This window comes from Oreochromis niloticus, linkage group LG17 (genome assembly GCF_001858045.2).
Source record: "Oreochromis niloticus isolate F11D_XX linkage group LG17, O_niloticus_UMD_NMBU, whole genome shotgun sequence".
In the NCBI taxonomy this organism is placed as follows: Eukaryota; Metazoa; Chordata; class Actinopteri; order Cichliformes; family Cichlidae; genus Oreochromis; species Oreochromis niloticus.
The window spans coordinates 4,527,988-4,546,332 of record NC_031981.2 but is presented as its reverse complement, the minus strand read 5'-3'; the positions used below and the strand labels follow the sequence as shown (position 1 = coordinate 4,546,332).

Sequence of the window (18,345 nt, the reverse complement as noted above, 5' to 3'; positions counted from 1 at the left end):
ATGATTCAAGGCTAGTAAAGGGCTAGTAATCCAACACTCATTTTTTAGATTTTGTAATTAATTATGATTTAATAAATAAACAAATAGCATTGGTAATTACAGCACTGGAAAGAATCACAAAATCAGATAACATTTGAAAACTGTTACTCTTACACAGTAAATGATTCACACATGCATTACTTTATTGTTAAATCCATTTGAGATCCACTCTGGAAGCCTCATTAAACTGACTGTTTTTGTGATCAGACACTTGCAGAACGTTTGGAAGTGGTGCTGTCCAGCCATTTAAAGATTCAGCTTTTTATGTGCGGTCCAATTGCCCGTTTACTCTCACCCACTTCACCCACAACCGAGTTGAATGTGACATCACAACACGTCGAGGGAACAGCGGGCTGCTGGTCCAAGTGGAGATCATCATCAACAAAGTCAGGACTGTTCTGCAGAATGGAAGTATACTGGTGGAGGACAAAAGGTTTGGTCCAACTCCACTCAGATAGTTCATCATTAATACAAAAACAGCTGTACAGATATCCAAATTCTGTTTTACATAAATATCTTATCTGTAATAAGTCTGTGTATTTAATTTTTCTCCCCAATATTTGCCACATGGCATAGTGTGCAGTGTTACAGCAACAAACTGGTATTTCATGCCTGGACCAATGTAGCATACAGAAATCTCATGAGTGATTCATGCACGGTATTTTGCTAACAGCAGGTCAAAAGCTCAATGCAACTATGTTCTGTAATTTTAAGGTACACTGTTTATTATGTTTGTATTTTTATTTATTTTTAAAAAAAATGTAATAATAGGGCAGAAAAAAAGAGCGAAAGTGATGTTTAACAGAAAATATCCAATCTCTTTGTCCAAATCCAAACAGTGTGAGGTAATGTGAAACCACATTTTATTAGCCAAAAGTGATGGCAATCAAGGTTATAAAACGATGGTGGCATTCCTACAAAACTGATCTCTATTTTTTAATGTCTCAGATGATAATTACAGAATCATAAATAACAAACAGAAAGTATTTGAATTTTATGTAGACGTATGTAGGTGGTGAAGTCAGAATGAACTCTACCACCAGGTTAGATTAGTTTGGTCTAAGTTGGGTAAAGTCAAATTAAGTCAGTTGAGATTGTTAAACATCAATCAGAGAAAAGAAAGAATTTTTAAATGAACGAATAATAAACAAAAAAGAGAAAATATTAGATGCAGTTAGTCATGCAAATTATTGATATTAAAAACTGTTCAGGCAACTAGTTTTGCCATGGTTCGCTGTGTGGCAGGCAGGATAAAGGACTTAATTTCAGGACTCACAGGACACAGAATGAAAACTTAAAGAGGCAGCTTTATTGTGCTGTAGCAAAAAACTACTAGAAACAAAAATCTTAAGGACGGAAGGAACTAAGACACTGGGAAGCTAGAAAACTAAACTGGGAAACTGAGCTAGAAAACTATAAGGCGCAAGGAGGAAAAAAGACAGCAAAGTGAGGGTATGACACAACACTGACAGAAAGAAACACAGGACTTAAATACACAGGCAGGACAATGAAAGGATGGGGAACAGGTGGTAACAAAGCTGGGCCAAATCACACCTAACGAGACAAGGGGAAGCAAAATCAGACACACTGGAGACAGGGCATGGACTATCAGAATAAAACAGGAAACACACAACAGGCACATACTTATACACATACATACAAGGAACACAGGGACAGGAAGGACGAGAGACACAACTGACTGGGGGGAACAAGATAATAAACATGGAGACTGAACTAAAACTTGACTAAACACGAGGGCACAAGAACAAAACCTAAGAACTAGAATTCACAAACCACGAAGAACTGGAGGGCTAGAATACAAAACAGAAACCAAAACATTAGTAGACATAACCCATGATGAAATCAAAAATCAATAATAATGGTACAAAAATCAAAACACTGGGCCACCACCGAGTCAATTGACTTTTTTCACTTGTAAAAGCTGTATTTCACCCTGGATAGCTGTATTACAACTTAATCAGTAATGGTAGTTTACTACTTTACACATAAGTTACATATTGGGAAAGATAATATCTGTGATAGTCCAGTGCAGTCATTAATAATTTGCATTAAGGCAACCTCACATGTTTCTCTGTATTAATCTATTTACAGTGTTTCCTTTCCATATGATCCCACCTACCAGCATATTTTTCAGTACGGCATCTACACTAAACTGAGGAGCACGTTGCTGCCTCTCTCAGTCACTTGGCACAGTGTAGCTGGAGGAATAGACACTCTCAAGGTGAGGGAAAACTTAACCACAGTCACACACGTACATGGATTTTAAATTAATAAGTACAACTCCTAAAGTTACTATTTGATCTGCTGTAAAGGTTGAGCTGGAGCAGGAGCTGAGCACTGACATGACTGGACTGTGTGGAAAATACAACGTAACAGGTGTGACACCTAAATGATAACCAGAAACTTTATAGGAATATTTTAGGTTTTCTTTGCAAATGATAACAGTTGTTTACAGACACTTTGCTCAAAGAATGCACCTTTTCATGAATCTAGGCAATGAGCAGCAGCTGATCAGATGACACGTGCCAAACAAGGGATCCTGTCTCTGTCCCTAATCCAGTAAGTTCAAGTGGTTTACATTAACTTGGTTTTTTTTGTTTGTAATTTTGTTTCTGAATACTCCAAATTTGAAAAATAAACAGGTGATTCACTAACACATTATAACGGGTCAGTTATGCAGTCTTTATGAATCTGAATTTCAGAGACAAATGTATTTACAGTTTTCAAATAAAATGTAAGTAAATGTTTTTTAAACTACCAGGTATGTGAGCAATTCTTCTCCTACACTTTGGGCTGTCTGCAATCTAGCTGGTTTCATTACTTCCAGCTGTGTCACAAGAACATTTACGGATATGAAAACAGCAAACACATCGGCTGTGCTTTCTTTAAAGAGATTGCTCTGCACTGTGGAAAAAGCAGTAATGTGTGGGAAAAATGGAGATCTGTGACCCAGTGTGGTAACTAATTGTTTAATATACTAATACTAATAACAATAAGTGGCATATCCTGTACTCACCATCATTTGATATAGCTGTCCCTTTTTTGGTGGATGAATGTAGCTCAACCAACTTGTCCAGGAGCTCTGCTTTATGAAGAAGAGGGTGCTGCATTTGTTCCTACCTGCTCCAACCCAAACCCCCATTTTTCCAGCCCGGATATCACCAGTTCCTGCGTCTGCCCAGAGGGTGAGCACTGCCAGATTTTCCCCAGGGTATAAATCATTGATGTGTTTTGTTCTTGTTGTTGTTTGTTTGTTTGCCACATTTTAAGGCTGTACTGAACATGTGCGTAGGCAAAGTGCTTAATGATCACTTGGATGGCTTCCACTGTGTGAATGTGTCGAACTGCACCTGTGTGTTCGCTGGCAGGACCTATTTACCTGGACAGAAACGTAGCACCAAGTGTCAGTCATGGTAAGGACCCAGATAAAGGGATTTATATTTATGATTATTTTTGGGGGAATAATGAATTGAAACTATTTAAACCTCTTTCTCAACCCTGTCTCCAGTTTGTGTGAAGGTGGGAAGTGGCGTTGCTCTGAAAACTGCCCAATTAAATGTCAGATTGAAGGTCGGTTTGTGTCAACATTTGATGGCAAATAAATTCAAACACTGCAGTGCACAACTGGAATTATAGTGAAATTCACCATGATATCTGGCTTGATGACAAAATTGGCATTATGGTTTTCATATCAATGATTATTGTAGTGTGAATTACAAGGCAGCAGATTTTTTTTGGTAGTTTGCATGCTTGCCTGTGATACAGTAAAAAAAATCCCTACAAGATATCTTCACAAACTAAAATTTCATTTTCTAGAAATATTTGCTGATGAAAAGTGCTCTGTGCTGGTCAGCTTGACTGCCATATTTGCTAAGTGCCATGGCCATTTGCCACCGGATCAACACTACACAGCAACTTTGTATAAGTTAATTTGACTTATCAATATTAAGGTGAAAATTGTATTTGCTGGCAGGCCTGTATTCAAAGAACCTGTAATTGTGGCAGCAATGTGCAGAGGTGCTTGTGCATTGCATTAGCCAGCTACGCCAAAGCTTGTGCAAGTCTTGGGGTTTTAATCGGTGACTGGAGGAAAGCTGCCAACTGCAGTAAGTAAGCTTTAGTTCACATACCAAAGGGTTACATAATATATTGAATATATTAATAATGTTAATACCAGACAGATTAGGTTTAGACTTTTTGGAGAAGAGCCAGTACTGAGTTTTTTTTTATTTAAAATAACTAGTCAGAAAAGATGAAATCAATGTTTTTCATGTTTTTAAGAACTTGTGTACACTACAAATGTAAAAGTCTGTCTGAAGTGTTTGGATATTTGAAGGGAGCAAATATTGTGGAACTTTGCACAGCAGAAAAAGTGACAAATTACTTTTAAAAAAGTGCCATTCATGCTCATCACATTGTTGTCTCACAGCTCCGACTTGTCCAAAGAACCAAGAGTTCTTCTACAACATCCGAGCTTGTAACACTACATGCCGCTCCATTACTGAGTCTGACCCTCGATGTGGAGTGGATGATGCTTCTGTGGAGGGCTGTGGCTGCCCAGAAGGAACATACCTGAACCAAGGAAACACCTGCACTCCAAAGGCAGACTGTGAATGCCACCATCTTGGTGGTGTAAGTCCACCAGGGCCGGTTGTTATCGATGGACATCATTGGTGGGATGACCCTCTAATTACACAGTATTTACAGCTATATAAAATGATACAGTATAATTTATCAACATTTTACTTGTCAAATTGCAGCCTGTGTGAAAATGGAGAACTGACATGTTCCACGGATTGTGGTAAATCTATTTTGGTCCAACCAAAAATAAAAAATAAGTACGAATTGATGTGAATACAGTAAAGGTTTCAAAACTGTTTTGATTTTAACATTTTCTGGACTGTACACTTGCCCAATGAACTGGCAAATGAGCGTATAATTTGCAGATTATTTTTTGTCTTAAATGATTTCATTAGGATGCAGGAATGGGAAGGTTTGCGTGCACTGCTCAGAGCACCTGATTCAGACAGCTCAGAAAACATGTGCGAGTCTCAGCAAACCACTGGTAAGTCTGAGGGTGATGATTTTATGAATAGCTACCTGTGTTATTCATTTACCATCAAAAAAGATTCATATTCTTTTATAGTGTGACACATATTTTTTGGTGACAGACTCCAGAGCAGTTACAACTGCTACTTATTTTAACTTCTGTGTAGTTATTCTGTGGCTAAATTGGAGCTCTAACACAACCAAAACTGGTTTCATTGGTTGTGAATTGTTAATTAGTCATTTTCTGCTTTCATGTCCTGTTTGCCATCATGACTTGTGAGAGTGGCTGTTATTGCCCACATGATCAATATGAAGATCACCATGGAAACTGTGTATCAAGGGACAACTGCACCTGTGTGTACAGTGGCAAAGTCTTCAGGGCAGGAGAGACTGTTAAAACCAACTGTAAAAACTGGTAACACACTCATAAGTGGCACTGCAGGGGTGGCTGTAGCTCAGGTGGCAGAGCAGGTCAGCCACTAATCAGAAGCTCGGTGGTTTGATCCCAGGCTGCCTCCTGGCTGCATGCCAAATATCCTTGGGCCAGATACTAACCATGTTTGCCTACTGGTGGTGGTCAGAGGGCCCGGTGGCGCCAGTGTCCGGCAGCCTCGCCCCTCGTGAGGCTGTCATTGCGCCCCAGGGCAGCTGTGGCTACAATGTAGCTTGCCATTGCCTGTGTGTGAATGGGTGAATGATTGAATGTAGTGTAAAGCGCTTTGGGGTCCTTAGGGACTGAATAAAGCGCTATACAAATGCAGACCATTTACTTTACTAGTTCACTGACAATATTTGGTTCATCCTCAAACTATCAGGGTTATCTGTCTCTGTCTTACAGTGTCTGTGGTCAGGGTCAGTGGGACTGCACAGATGAACCGTGTCCTGGGACATGTCAAGTCTATGGAAATGGACATTATCAGACCTTTGACTCTAAATGGTATCGATTTAGTGGACACTGCCAGTATACACTTGTAGAGGTGAGACCCTCCCCACCAAAAAAGTGACATAAAAATATAATAGAATATAATAGAAAGTATGACAGAGTGCAGAAAGCATGAATGTAATATGGATCTCTTTATCGCAGTGCTATTTACTGTAATTTGGCTCTTATGTCAGGATTACTGTGGAAATACAAAGGGCACATTTTCTGTCAGAGTGGAGAGCGTACCCTGCTGTGAAAAGGTGCTCCCCTGCTCTCGCTCCATTGTCCTGGTCCTGCAGGTGAATGAATTATTATCTAACCATGTTATAATGTCAGTTTATTTATTTGCCTCCTTTTATTTTACTAATTTGATCAAATCCATCTCCTATTAACTGTAATGACGACCTTCAGTAGAGGCAGTAATAGTGATAATGTTATACAGTCAAATAATAGTGATTGTAATTTGTCGGCTTTGACCCAATAAGGGCAAGGTCACCGTGACTCTGAGTGACATGAAGGTGACCAAAAACCTACAACAAGACTCTACAATTGCGGAAAACTCACTTTATAGTATCGACACTGTGGGACTCTATATCATAGTGTCAGTGCCGAGCAGCGGGATCACTCTCATCTGGGACAAACACACACGGCTCACCATAAAGCTGCATGAAAACTGGAGGGTGAGGAATTATAATAAGATTTATATTAGTACAATGGAAAAACACTGGAAAGTGTTTTTGGAGATGTAGAACTTGAATTTTTAAAACCAGATTTTATACAATTTCAAATTCTATTATCATAAAACCCATACTTATAATTAAAACTGAAGAAAAAAAAATCTCACCTGCAGAGCAAAGTTTGCGGCCTGTGTGGGAATTTTGACTCCAATGAGATGAACGACCTGCAGATAAGTGGCTCAGCAGGTGAATCGGTTTTCTCTCTGTTTTTATCATAAATAAAATAAAATTAAAATAAATACATTTTTTAAAAATCTGTTTTCAGTGGCGTCCAGTCCGATGGCCTTTGGCAACAGCTGGAAGGCAACCACTCCTCCTTGTTCTGATGTAACTGCTGATATATTTCCCTGTGATCACAACTCCTACTGCTCAGCCTGGGCCCAGCGGCACTGTATGATTATTAAAGGAGACACTTTCAAAGACTGTCACTTGAAAGTATGCACTTTACATGTTTTTGAGTTAAAAACGGAAAGATTTTTTCTTTGGTTTTTTTTTCTTTTTAAAATTTTCATCCAACTTTATTACAATATCATACTATACATAAAACATGTTAATAATTAATAAAACTTATTTCACGTACAGCACTTTGGTCCTGTGCTGGGTATTTTAAAGTGCTTTATAAATAAACTTGGATTCGACTGGGATTGGAATAACACCTGTGGATGTTCTCAAATCCCCAGGTGGACCCAAATCCTTACTATCAGGCTTGCTTGCTCGAGTCCTGCTCCTGTGAGTTTGAAGGGAAGTTCCTGGGCTACTGCACAGCTGTGGCAGCTTGTGCAGAGGCCTGCAGTGACCAGGATGTCTGTGTAAAGTGGAGAACACCTGACCTATGTCGTAAGTTTTAGTTTTCTATCATTTAGTTTAGTTATAGTTTTTCCTGCCACAGTAATTATATTCACGGTCTGTGTTTTCTTGTCCCCGTGTCATTCCCTGTTTCTTGTTCGAGTCTGTCATGTTGTCCGTGTCGTGTCGTTGTGTCTCGTCTCTCTTTCCTGTTTACATGTTCCCCTCCTTGTGTTTCCCCTGCATGTGTTGTGCTTTCATGTGTGTCCTCCCCAGCCTGTCATGTCTCTTTCCCTCTCCCTTAATGTCCCCCTCTCGCTTTCTCTCTGTGTATCGTCTTCCTTAACTGTTTCCGCGTTAGCCTCTGTCTACTCCTGTTGTCTCCCAAGTCTGGCTCCCATGTCAAGTTGTGTGAATTAGTCCATGTTTCAGTGTTTCCTGTTTTACTTTGACAGTATTGTGTCCTGTGTGCAGCATGTTTAGTTTTGCTTCCTCAGTGTCATTAGGTCTATTCGTTTCAGCCGTGTTCCCATGTGTTTCCACTCTCCCTAATTGCTCTTGTGTGCATTTATTGTGTCATTGTCCATTGTCAGGTCGTCTGGTCGTCTCCCTGTGTTCCTGCTCTGAGGTTTTTCCCACATTCATTGTGCTTTGGTCTTAGTTGAGGTTTTTCCTGTCTTGGTTTTAGTTAGTTTAGTTCTTGGTCTTTTGCCCTTTGTTTTACATGTTTTGTGTTAAACCCATTACCTCCCTTAAGCATCTGCATTTGGGTGTGCTTCATAAACACGAGGTCTGCTGCCGCAGCCCTTTGACACATATGTGACTGTCACGACAAGAAATATTGTTTTTGCACTCTTATAAAGAGATAATACAATAACTACAAAGTCTACAAAAGCTTGAATTCTCATCTACGTAATGCCATAAAAGTCAGATTTGACATCCTCAGTATGATGTCAAATTCAAAATTTTGGTGTTAGGGAATCTGGACCACTTATGCTGACAATCCAGCCATGGGTGCTGTGCTGGGCAGTAAGAACTTCTACTTTGTGCTCGTGTGGGTTCTTACATTTGGTTATGTAGGCTACTTAGGGTATCACAGTACTTTTAGTAACTGGGATTTAGTATTTGGGGCAGTCCATTTATGTATGGATCACTTTCTGTGGGTAACTTAACCCTGGCAGCTGATAGAATAGCCTCTCAAAACCTTTGAACAACTGGAGACTTACTTTTATGTTTAGTCATTGTCACTGTTTTCAGTCCTTGTTTTTTTGTGTTAGGTTTTAATAACATGAGGGGAATACTTCCCAGTTCTTCTGTTAGTAAGGCTTGGGCTTTCCATTGACCTATTTACAGTTCCACATATTTATATTGGAGGAGAGTTGTGGACATTCTTTATTAGCTAACTTGAGGTTTGCCTGCTGTGATAGAAAAACTAGAATATAATGGCAATAAGCCAAAGGCTGTTTTCTTGTATTTTTGTCAGTGTTGATGGTATACTTGCACATAAACCACTACATTGGACAATGATCTGTCACTCCATACCATCAGTTGTCTACCTAAGTGGTTGTCTACCTAGGTGGACATGAAAAAGAAAAAAAGTTCAAAAATCTTTTTTTCATGCCTAAAGATGAATAAAAATACGTAAGAAAAAAATCCCGATTGAGGTTGTCATAGTTCATGCATGCAAGGGTTAAATAAAGTTTAAATAAAAATATATAAATAAATATAAAAACATGTCTTTTAAATTACATTAGATATTTGCTTAAAGGTTGTTCATACAAACCATAAAATGTACATAGAAAGTGTAAGTACAAATGACTGAAGTAGAAAATGTAATTAACTCATGGCAACACTTGGCAGACCTGCCAGACTATTCAGTTTCATCAGTTAATGCAGGAACAGAGAGCATGGGAATGAATTGCTAATACCTGCAGCCTGCAAACAGATATGTATTTAGATTGCAATTTAATGATGTAAGCTTAATAAATTAATGATAAATGGCCTCCTCTACATTCATTAAAGATTGATGTTGAATTGCTCAAAAACATATATAGCTGTGCCCATCATTGCAATTTTGATTATTTAAATAATCGTAGTAGTCCATGCTGTTTAGGAAAACAACAGGTGAAAAAACGGGAAAACAAAAGAAAAAGTTGGTTTTAATAAATTTAATAATGATCTAGTCTACATTTTACATGTGACCACGTAATCGAGCAAAAATGCTCTTCCTTTCTAAATGGGTTCCTATATTATTATAAAAGTCATTTATCATTATCATTATTATTGTTATTATTACCCTTCAGCTACGCTAAAATTTTCCAGTGATCTTAATCTAGTTGCCAATTGTTCTTTAATGCTCTATACTGTCAAGCCCTGTAAAAGGATTTTCCTATTTTAGAGGAGGTTTTGGATTGGATTGGATTGGACTGGATTGGATTGGATTGGAAAGTGAGATTTTTGAACAACAGATGTGGCTTTTTACTGCACAAATGAGGAACCTAAATATTTTTCTGATAATGAAATGCGATTGATTTTTACTTTTATCTCTGGCAGCTGTTTCAGCGACTGTAATATACAACCTCTAAACAGATGCCTCTGTATGTTTGTTTGTTGACAGTGTTTCACTTCCATACAACCACACCTATCAGCATATTTTCCAGTATGGCATCTACACTCAACTTAGGCTACGTTCACACTGCAGGCGAAAGCGCATTAAATCCGTCTTTTACGTCACTGACACAAGACAGACGCCAATTATCAGCGCCGGAGAAGCGCCCGATAGGACATCGCGAACGATTTCCTACCATCCGGTGAAACTGTTGGGAAGACAACGTTGGAGAAATGTGAACATTTTATTTTTACTGTATTTTCTGCAGATTCTGACAGAAATCTGCAACTATCCTTTGAAGCACCGCTCCTCTAAAACAGCAAAAAGGATCATTATTAGGTTATCTACATTATTATGTAAATAACAAAATAACTTAAAGCAAAAATCTGGAAACATAAAGTCCGAAGTCTTTATATTAAGGGCAATCAGTCAAACAATATTGTTTGCTCTGGGTCTAAACAGAGCGCGTTGTGTGTGAATTCTTCTTTTGCGCCGCTTTGAGCGTTCACACTGGAGAGCGTTTGATGTCGCATTTTATGTGTAGTGTGAACAAGCAGACAAAAAAATCGGATTTGATCAAAAAATCGGAATTGAGCATTAAGACCTGCAGTGTGAACGTAGCCTAAGGAGCTCCTTGCTCCCTCTGTCTATAACCTGGCACAGTGTACCTGGAGGAATAGACACACTTTGGGTGAAAGCTCTTATATTCTGCGCAATCTTACATTTTCATAAAACAGTCAAGGAAAATTCCTGAAGCTTCTGCATGATTTGGTGTTAAGGTGGAGCTAGAGCAGGAGCTGAGCACGGACATGACTGGACTGTGTGGAAAATACAATGTAACGGGTACGACAGCTACCTCATAGTTCACATAGTACAGTTGAATAATTATTACTAGTAAAAGTCTTGATGGTTACAAACTATGCATAAATAGCTCGTATTACTGACGATGATTATATAACGTGTTTGACTGGTAAATGTTTCTTTATGTCAAGTTTTTTTTGTGGCGGGGGTTGTTGTTTGTGGGTTTTTTTTAATTAGGTAATGAGCAGCAGCTGATTACAGAGAGCTGATAGCTGACAGTACATGTCAAACTCAAGATCCTGCCTTTGTTCCTAATCCAGTAGGTTCTGGTGGTTTACATTTTTTTGTTTTCTCACTGTTTAGTTATAAAGTAGTGACTGAATAGTGATAAAGTGAAATTATTTAGTTACAAATGTGTTTTTCATTTTTGGAAGTTAATACATTCTTCTATATTATGTTTCTGTATTATTAATTTTAATATTGTAGATGCCATACCCAGTTTGAAAAGCTCAGCTGGTTCCTCTGATGATATTTTGGAATTTAACAAGGTTCCAAGTAGAGCTTCAACATGCAATAAGAAGAAATGTGAGTGTGACAAAACATTTTTTTCAGCGTGCAATTTGTTTAAAACAATGCATAAACTCAAACAGGCTGAAGTAAGACATTGAAACATTCCTAGTAATGAGGTTAGTTTATGTACGAATTTCTTTATAGATTTATGTACTACCAGTATCTACTGCAGTTACCTTTTCATGTTCCATTCCCAGGTCAATGTGACTTGTACGGACAGAGCCAATATATTTCTTTCCAAGGAGTCACTTTTAATTTCCTGAATCAATGCACCTACATCTTGGTGGAGGAACGCTCACCACGTCATAATCTGACCATTGCAGTAGACAACTTTAATTGTGTACCTGGCCTCCAAGAGTCTTGTGCTAAAGACATCATCCTGAGATATCAGAGCAATGTAGCTAAACTCAGTATTGTCCCGCATTTGTCTGAAGTACAGGTAGGTAATAATACAAATAGTACAGATCTTAGTTATTTACACAAGGTACCACAATGAATTCTTGTATATTAAAGATAATAATCTATGATATAGAATAACTTTATTTCAAGTCTGTATTTATTTAGGCCAACATTGGCCAATAGTAAGAATAAGACACTGGTTTGACACTGATCTAATCGACCTTAGGCCACTCTGAACAATGTGATCATACAACCACCATATGAAGAGCATGGGTTGAGATTTCAGAGTCTCAAACACAAAGTTATCATCCAGCTCCCGGATATCCGCTCTTATGTTTCCCTCACCCCATATTACAACCTACTGATCAGTCTGGCTATGGAAAATTTCTACAACAACACTGAGGGACAATGTGGTGGGTATTGGAGGGAAAAGTGCTAGAACACATCTGTGATTGAGTACTGTTCCAAATAACTTGGGGCACTGTGTAAAATGTAAATAATAACAGAATGCAATTATTAGCAAGCCTCATAGACCCACAATTCAGCTTTTATTCACAATAGAACATAAAAACGTGTCAAATTTATGAACTGAGACATTTCACTATATCATGAACTTTAAAATTAATGGCCAAAACACATCTTAAAAAACTGAGGTGAGGGAAAAATAGTATTGAAAAAGTAAGTGGTGCAAAGAAACAGCTGATGGAATATTTTGCAGCTAGGTTAACTGGCAACAGATAGGAAGGATAATTGAGTGTATAAAAGATTCTCAGAAGAAAAAATGGTCAGAGTTTTTTTTTTTCCTCATTAAAAATTGCAAAGAATTTAAGTTTCTCATCAATGCATAAAGTGATACTGAGAATTTGGAGAAATCTCTGTCCGATCCCAGTGATCTTCAAGTGGCACTACATCAGGTATTATTCTGTCATGGAAATCACTGCATGGACTTAGGAATGCTTTCAGAAATAAATATCTGTGAACATAATTCACTGAGCCATTCACAAATGCAGGTTACAGCCCAAAAGGGGAAACAAAGCCATATGTGAATTAAATGAAATTTGTTTTGGATAAAATGGATGCCATATCCTCTAAATTAAAGAGGAGAGAGACCATCTGGTTTGTTATCAGCACTCTGTTTAAAACTCTGGTTTGTGCCATATTTACCACGGCTGAACAAAGTGGTAAACATTCCCCTGCAACAACTTTTCTAAGACATGCTCCTCGTAACAAATTCAAAATAACCTTATTTTTGTCTTACAGTGGTAGATTCTCTCATTTTAAACATTGGATACATTTTCTATGTTCTACTGTGTGTAAAATATGCATTAATCAGATTTGTAGATCATTTCACACAGTGTGCCAAGTTTTTTTAAATTTTAATTGGAGTCTTTTCTAGCATAGTGTATACATGTTTATATGTATCTTTAACAGTGTAGATGAAAATTCTATTGAACAGGACCTATCCATCACAATACTGAGCAATGCAGAATATTCTCATTGCACGTCACATAAATCTACATCCATATATACCACTTTTCTCTCCCTTCTCCAGGTGTGTGTGGTGGAGCATCGTGTGTTCGTAAAAGAGGGCAGATTGAGGATGACAGCTGTTGTGATAAGACAGCCTACGACTGGGTGTATCCAGATCCTCAGAAGCCAGCCTGTTTTTCTGCACCAAAGAATGTATCCTGTCATGCTGAGCAAGCTTCACTACTCACTAAAATAATTGCTACCTGTCTTCCAAGTCCACTGTGTGAGCTTCTAGACAACATGTAAGCTGCATACACTAACATACTATCCTCATTGGTGTCAGATTTTGTAATAATAAGTGCATCTGTAGATAAATGGCTACTGCCATCACTCTGATATAGCATAAAAGTAAAGCTTTGTGCCCACAAAATCATTTAAAGATAAGATATGATGTTATGTATACTCTGACTCAACTCCCATGCTCTCCAGTGAAGTTCTGGCCTACTCTTTGTGAAAGCTGACTGACTACGAGAGGTCATCAGCTTATGCAGCTCACTTGTGCCTTTCAAACTGTATACACCAATGTGATGAAGAAAGTTTTCACATGCAATCCTGTAAACTACATGTGCATTTCACTTCACATATGTATTTTATTTCTTTTTCTTTTAGTTGTGTTATATGTTTCCCTATTCCTATGTCACCTGCCTTATTTGACTTTGAAAAGATTTTAATTTGAAAAAAATAATCTTTCCTGTCTCTTCAGAGTCTTTGCAAATTGCAGCAAGTATGTGAATCTAACTCTTCAAAAGAAGAATTGTAAGTTTGATTCGTGCTCTAACCCAAATGCTTCTTGCTGCTCTGGAGCAAGCTGCAGAGGAGTGTAGAAATGCTGGTTTCTGTGTTGACTGGAGAAAACTAACCAATGGAACCTGTGGTATGTGGTATTTTCTTTGAGCAAAGTCAATAAAGCAGTAATTAATTACTCACTTATCTACATTGTGCAGACATAAGTTGCCTAACGTGGTAATTTTGTCCTAAAACTAAATCTTGTGTTATTAACTTTAGTGTCCATGATCGTATTTCAGATGTGGCATGTCCAGGCGGACTGGTTTATAGAGAATGTTATGACAAGATGGATGACTTCTGCTATGCAGGGTTTGGGTTTTTTTTAACCAAATAATATCTGTACTTATTGTGCTCCCATTCTGCTGAATTCAATTTAGACTTGTTGTCAAGTTGTTTTCACCATTTGTGTTTTTCCTTTGCTTCAGACTACGCTATCCAGGAGACTCACTTAAAAAGAACACAGCAGGTTGTTTCTGTCCCAGTAACTTGCTCAGAGCAGGAACTCACTCAAACATCTGTGTGGCTGACTGTTCCTGTGAGTAATTTTGTCTACAACGCTTACAATGACACCTTTAACTGTATTTAAATTCTTATGCAGAGAAATGTGTTTGATTTTTCTTTTTTTCCCCCAGTTTGCAAAGGGCCAACCGGAGAGCCTAAACTAGTAAGTATTTCTCCCTTCTCGTTCCAACAGTGATTTAATTTCTCTAATTTCATTTGGACTGTTAAAATAAAAAATAAAAACTACCTGTGCACTTCTTTTAGCCCGGTGAAGTGTGGCAGTCCAATTGTTACCTTTGTACACGTAACAACCAGACGCATACTGAGGAGTGTTTTCCTAAACCTCCTGAACCCGCTCCTGTCTGTGGTCCCAGTGCTGTTTTGGTAAACAGAACTTGCTGTGGTGATCAGATTTGTGGTAAGAACTGGCCCTTCATAATTTTTTTTATTCATTTTTATATTATATTTTTTTGAAACTGTTTGACACACAGTTATTTTCCCTTCTGCATAGCAAAACACATTGTTGTGACCCCAAAGTGCCATTGAATTTTGGGGTCACTTGAGAGACTTTTAAGTGATTCAAGTGACACATATATTAGGAAAATTTCATTTTTTTTGTACCTCTGACTGTGGTTGTGCGTCATCTGAAAATTGCTGTTGTTTTACTCATTATCCAAGTTCATTTTTGTGAACATTTGTTTTGTTTTTCAGTCGAGAAGACATGCAGCTATAATGAGCAGACATACAAGGTGTGTTGTGTCTGTGCCCTGTGTTTGTTTTTCCTTGGAGATCAGTTTGAGTTTGACTGAAACAAAATGGTAACAAAATATGTTGTGTTGTCTGGTGTATATGTGTGTAGGCAGGGGACAAATGGACAGATCCTGCCCATCCCTGCAAGTCATTTAGCTGCAGCAAAGAGGGGATTCAGACTGAGACTAAAGTCTGTCCCAAAGAAAGCTGCCCCGAGGTACTGAAAACCTACACAGTGATCCTGAAACTGTAATCTGTGTCCAAGAATATGGATTTTAAAACAATATACACATATTTTAGGTCTCACTCTTAGAACTGAAGAAGTCCAGACACTTTTCTTCCCAAGGTCCTTAGACTTATATTTTAGATGTTTACCTCTATTTTACTACAAAAGTACAGTATGCATGGAAGAACAACTTTCCGTTTTTTTCCAGGAGGACAGAATTTGGGATGACCAACACTGCTGTTATACATGTAAGTATAGACAAAAGAAAAACCATGAGTTATTTATAACTCTGAACTTTGTCTAATAAACCTTTTTCACTTTCTTTTATTTTACAGAAGTCAATCTTGTAACTAAAGATAGCTAATAATCTGCAGCTCAGCTGCATCCAAAATGTTTAATGTCATTCAGTATTGAAAGGATTTGCTCACTGTGCTTCATCTTCAGTTATACTTACTGTATACTGCCATTTTCAGGTAAAAAGGGCTGTGCTCCCAGGGTGTCCAGCTTCAACATCACCATAGAAAACTGCTCCACTGTCATACAGATACCTGCATGCCAGGGACAATGTTCGTCTCAACTGAGGTTAGAGGAAATCTTTACTGGTTAAGTAAAAATACAGGTTCACAGGCATGCCATCAGATAAAATGGAAAATGAAAACTAAGTGGAAGTGAAGCTTGGATTTTAGAGATTTAGATTTAGATTTTAATCTACTTTCCTTATTCTGTATGTTTAAAAATCAATTTTAAAAAAATACCATTACCTACCTCTGTCCTTTTTAATCCTTCCCCCCTCACCACTTTCTCTTCTTTCTCTCATCCTCCAACTGCCACAGGGTGCTGGTGTTAAATGGTGACTTGATGCCACAGCAGGAGCGCAAATGCTGCGTGGAGCAGAGCTCAGAGAGGAGGTCGATGACCCTGCACTGCTCAGACCTGACTACCAGACAATATGCTTACAAGCACATCACCAGCTGTGTGTGTGAATCTTGCAGCAGGATCTGAAATGTAGAGCTAGCATAGCCAAGACGAAGCCATTTGGAATCATTAGATTAAATAGATTTCAAATCAAATTCAGCAGTATTGGATGTTTTTCTTCTTTACTTAAAGAAGGTACTGAATCTGTTTTCTGTCAAATAAACACATCTAACAATCACCAAAAGACTCTGTAAATATCTTCTCTGTCTTTGTTCACTGTCACATTGATTTGACCTTAATGGCTTCTGCATTTATTCAACACTTCCTGGAAATTACAAAAATAATTGCTCAACAGTGGTATCTAGCCTTTCAGGTAAATTTTAATTAGTGCTGTGCAATACTGCAGATTTTGGTATTGATCCGATACCAGGTAAAAACAGGGCAGTTTTGCTGATACCAATCTGATATATTCTCTGATATTTTGATACAAATTTTAATATAATAGTATATAATACAAGATCCTCACCATGAATCGCTACCTTATCGTGGTGGAGGGGATTGTGTGTCCCAGGGATCCCAGGGGCTATGTTGTCTGGGGGCTTTTGCCCCCTGGTAGGGTCTCCCATGGCAAATTGGTCCTGGGTGAGGGACCAGACAAAGAGCGATTCAGAAGACCCTTATGAAGAGAACATCGAGGGAACAGTTGGAAGGTGCCCCACCTGGAGACTCTGTTGTCCTGCTGGGAGACTTCAATGCTCACGTGGGTAACAACAGCGAGACCTGGAGGGGCGTGATTGGGATGGATTGGCCATGGAAAAAGACTTTTGGACTGCCTCGAAGAGATTCTGGCAAACCGTCAGGTGTCTCAGGAGGGGAAAGCGGTGCTCTACCTGCACTGTGTATAGTGCTGGCGCTGCTGACGTTCACTGAGAAAATTGTCAGGCGGTGGAAGGACTACTTCGAGGACCTCCTTAATCCCACTGACACGTCTTCTGAGGAGGAAGCAGAGTCTGGGGATGAGGGGAATGACCCGCCAATTTCCGGGGGCGAGGTCACTGAGGCAGTTAAACAACTCCTTGGTGGCAGAGCCCCTGGTGTGGATGAGGTCCGCCCCGAGTTCCTGAAGGCTCTGGACGTTGTAGGGCTGTCCTGGTTGACACGCCTCTACAATGTTGCGTGGAGATCAGGGGCAGTACCCCTGGACTGGCAGACCGGGGTGGTGGTCCCCATCTTTAAGAAGGGAGACCGGAGGGTGTGTTCCAACTACAGGGGGATCACACTCCTCAGCCTCCCTGGGAAAGTCTATGCCAGGGTGCTGGAAAGGAGAGTTCGTCCGCTAGTCGAACCTCGGATACAGGAGGAACAATGCGGTTTTCGTCCTGGTCGCGGAACACTGGACCAGCTCTTTATCCTCTCAAGGATACTTGAGGGTGCATGGGAGTTTGCCCAACCAGTCTACATGTGTTTTGTGGACTTGGAGAAGGCATTCGACCGTGTCCCTCGGGGTGTCCTGTGGGAGGTGTTGCGGGAGTATGGGGTGTCTGGCCCATTGCTATGGGCCATTCGATCCCTATACAACCATTGCAAGAGTTTGGTTCACATTGCCGGCAATAAGTCGGACTCGTTCCCGGTGGGTGATGGGCTCCGCCAGGGCTGCCCTTTGTCACCGGTTCTGTTCATAATTTTTATGGACAGGATTTCTAGG

The 18,345-nt window shown here is 39.1% G+C and overlaps 1 protein-coding gene across 1 annotated transcript; it reads left to right on the top strand.

Moving 5' to 3' along the window:
• LOC100706741 (mucin-2) lies at positions 1-16,864 on the top strand. Its single transcript, XM_025899836.1, has 35 exons — positions 1-10; positions 247-472; positions 2,152-2,281; positions 2,373-2,429; positions 2,822-3,017; positions 3,120-3,245; positions 3,353-3,473; positions 3,569-3,654; positions 3,877-3,971; positions 4,034-4,166; positions 4,490-4,733; positions 4,821-4,861; positions 5,037-5,129; positions 5,374-5,524; positions 5,948-6,086; positions 6,226-6,330; positions 6,517-6,711; positions 6,882-6,954; positions 7,034-7,203; positions 7,449-7,605; positions 10,172-10,213; positions 11,450-11,548; positions 11,731-11,972; positions 12,159-12,345; positions 13,485-13,704; positions 14,215-14,336; positions 14,488-14,557; positions 14,674-14,783; positions 14,881-14,912; positions 15,014-15,167; positions 15,461-15,498; positions 15,609-15,716; positions 15,934-15,973; positions 16,199-16,307; positions 16,559-16,864. Exons 1-35 carry the CDS (start codon positions 1-3, stop codon positions 16,725-16,727), a joined length of 4,290 nt encoding a protein of 1,429 aa, XP_025755621.1. The 3' UTR covers positions 16,728-16,864.
• The last annotated feature ends 1,481 nt before the right edge of the window (positions 16,865-18,345 follow it).